This window comes from Microtus ochrogaster, chromosome 5 (assembly GCF_000317375.1).
Source record: "Microtus ochrogaster isolate Prairie Vole_2 chromosome 5, MicOch1.0, whole genome shotgun sequence".
Classification (NCBI taxonomy): Eukaryota; Metazoa; Chordata; class Mammalia; order Rodentia; family Cricetidae; genus Microtus; species Microtus ochrogaster.
In genome coordinates, this window is record NC_022012.1 from 94,529,340 (window position 1) to 94,532,502 (window position 3,163).

At 47.4% G+C, this 3,163-nt stretch overlaps 1 protein-coding gene across 4 annotated transcripts in view; it reads right to left on the reverse strand.

Moving 5' to 3' along the window:
- Positions 1-3,163, reverse strand: part of Ano10 (anoctamin 10) — a 113,116-nt gene that overhangs the window by 73,503 nt on the left and 36,450 nt on the right. For all 4 annotated transcript variants that reach the window (XM_026778979.1, XM_026778977.1, XM_013346641.2 and 1 more), the window contains one exon: positions 60-188. In XM_026778979.1, coding sequence (XP_026634780.1) covers positions 60-188 — 129 coding nt within the window. The remainder of the gene's footprint in view (positions 1-59; positions 189-3,163) is intronic.

The following is a 3,163-nucleotide window of genomic DNA, read 5'->3' on the forward strand; positions in this document are numbered from 1 at the left end:
TGGTGTGAACACTTTCACTGAGGACAGCAGAGGACTATGGTGTGAACACTTTCACTCACCTCCACAGCCACTACGATCAAAACCAGGTCTGTTTTGGACTCTGGGAAGACTGCATTCACTTGTGGCGACATTCCGATCAGAGCACAGTTAGTGACCACAGATATAACACTCATTGTTTCAAAGGCCAACTGAAAGAGAAAAAGGTGTGGCGTTAATGGCGGCAACAGCCATGTCCTGTGTCCACTATCTGAGCCCAAGGGAAAGCTTCTCCAGGTCCTACGCAACCCACACACATTTTAAACCTCTGTCCCTCCTGGCAGGGTTCTTCTCACTTAAAGCTGGCCCATTGGCAGACATTTTAGATCCCTTCGGCCTGACCCCTCCTGAGCAGTATGTTTGGCCTTCCCAGCTGAGGACGGCCTGGCTTGGAGTGTGGAACGCCGGCAGCTCTGTTTGTGTTATTGTCTCTGCTTGTTTACAGGGATGGGGGGGGTTAAAGACCACCAAAGAAAAGCTCTTCACACCCCAAGCCAGGCAACATCTTCAAGAAAAGCTATTTTATGAGACTGTCCTTGCTTTGATAAGGCACACGCCCCACGTGGCTGAGCTATAACAGTCTCCAGTTATGCATGGTCCCTTCCTGAGAACATGAACCAAAGCCCCTGTAGAGTGTTAGCAAATAGGGAAGCCCTTGGGCTTTCCTGGCACTCACAGAACACTGACTGGGTCCCACAAGAAGGTCCATGTGTCCTATGGTGTGTTGCTGGGTAACAGTGGGAACCTCCATGTTCTCCCTCTGCTACTGTAAGCTCTTGATGGCTGCCTCCTGATGACAGAAGCCACTTCTAACAAGCACAAGGGCTGTGCCCCTGCCTCTTCTTCCAATGGTCATGGGTGTATACAGTAGCTGCTTTGTCCCATGGAGTAATTTTGTGAGTTACTGTGCTTTCTTGTTACTTGTGCCAATTTTCCAGTTAATTCTCTGGGTTTTCCCAAGGACACTTGTCCCACAGTGTTTTGGGATGGGGGGTGTTTCCCAAGACAGAGTTTCTCTGTGTAGCCCTGGCTATCCTGGAACTCACTTTGTAAACCACGCTAGCCTTGAACTCACGAAGATCCACCTACCTCTGCCTCCCAAGTGCTGGGATTAAAGGCGTGAGCCACCACGCTCAACTTGTTTCACCGTTTAATACACAAACCGCTTCAGGTTTTCTGCCATACATGAGAGGTACTATTTGTTCCTCAATTCTCTGTGTGTCTGCTTTTGCCATCACACTAATTTTGGCTTCCTACGTATTGAGAGCTAGACTGACCTGGGGCGCTCTGATGTATGGAGAAGGAGCTATGCCTGGTCCAAGGGCCTTGAGGGAGCTGCAGCTTTGTGAGGTGGGATTCCCCTCCGTATTCTGTGAATGTGTTTTGTTGCCACTGGTTAATAAAGAAGCTGCTTTGGGCCTATTACAGGGCAGAATAGAGCAAGGCGGGAATTCCAAGCAGAGATAGAGGAGAAAAGTAGGTGGAGTCAAGGAGACGCCATGCTGCTGCCTAAGGAGACAGATGTCGGATCCTTACCAGTAAGCCAAAGCCTCATGCCGATACATAGATTAATAGAAACAAGCTAATTCAAGATGTAAGAGTTAGCTAGAAATATGCCTGAATCATTGGCGGAACAGTGCTGTAATTAATATAGTTTCTGTGTGATTATTTTGGGTCTGGGCAGCTGGGAAATGAACAAGCAGCCTCCAACTAGAGCCTTGGGTCCTGAGAACCTACCTACTCCCACCCTAAGACTTGACTCCTCAGAGTCAAGGCCACTGTGTGCTGGAGCTGTAATGCTTGAGAGACACCTGTGTCCCTTGTTCAGGCAGCATGGTTTAGCCTGCTGCTGGCGCTGTCCCATTTCTTCCCTGGAAGTAATATGAAAGATGCTGCATTTCCTAAGAAGACTGCATGGCACAGGACACAGCACATGCAAGACCCCTGTTCTAGCTTCCTCCTCAGGACCTCTCACTGAAGAATGACCTGATGGTCAGGTCACATAAAGGGAAATACTCCCTTTCTCTACTTTCTAGAGTGTTAACGATTGGTGTGACTTCTTTTTAAATGGTGGAACTTGTGAAGGGAAGGTCCTCCCCTCTTGTTGCCAAGTCCTGTGGTCATACACATATATACACACACATATATATATACACACACACGTACACACACATGCACATACTACACACATACACACGTGTGCACACATAAACACACACGCATACACTACACACATACACACATGTGCACACATACATAAACACACGTGCACACACATACACATTCACACACATGTGCATGCACACACATAAACATGCACACATACACACATGTACACACACATACACACATACATACATACCCATACACACACACGCGCACACACATCCCTGCCCCCTTCCCCAAGGCTGCAGGCCTGCAGACACTGATCCACTCCCGCTAGACACTGCCACTGTGTTTGTCTTTTCTAGGACCTACATCCTTGACTCAGTGATCTTATTTCTGTTTTCAATTTATCTGATTCGTTCTCTTTCCTGTTTCCTTTATTCTACTGACTGTGGGTTTATCATGCTTGTCTTTTCTAGTTTAATGAGCCCTCAGTACCTGAGGCCCTGCTCCAGCATAAACATCCCTGAGTCCTGCCAGTCTCCTTACCAGCGGCATCCACAAAAGCCTCCTTCGGGTTAGTGTCTTTGGACAGCATCTGAGATTTTTTTCCCATGGATACTTTATGCTGCCTTGTGTTGGGAGGTCTTGCTGTTGTTAACTCCTGTCACTAACTCTGGCTTGGCCTCATTGTCTCGGGTGTACTGTGTACAATCCCCACTTTCTGGAGTGTTTTCTGTCCTGTCAGACGCAGCCTGCTGATGGACCACTGAGCCTTGTCCACTCTTGGTGATTTTCTTCTTCCATCTTGGGGAACAGGGTATTTTCATCTCTAACTACAGGGTTCCTCTAGTTCTCCTTCCAAGTTTGTTTTCTCTCTGTGTCTCTGTCTCTGTCTCTCTCTCTCACTGTTGTTTGATACATATACATTTCAGTTTGATGTTTTTCTGAGAATTTGTCTCCTTTTTTGTGGCAGATTGCTCCTCTCTGGTAACCTAGCCTCAAAAGTATCCTTTATCAG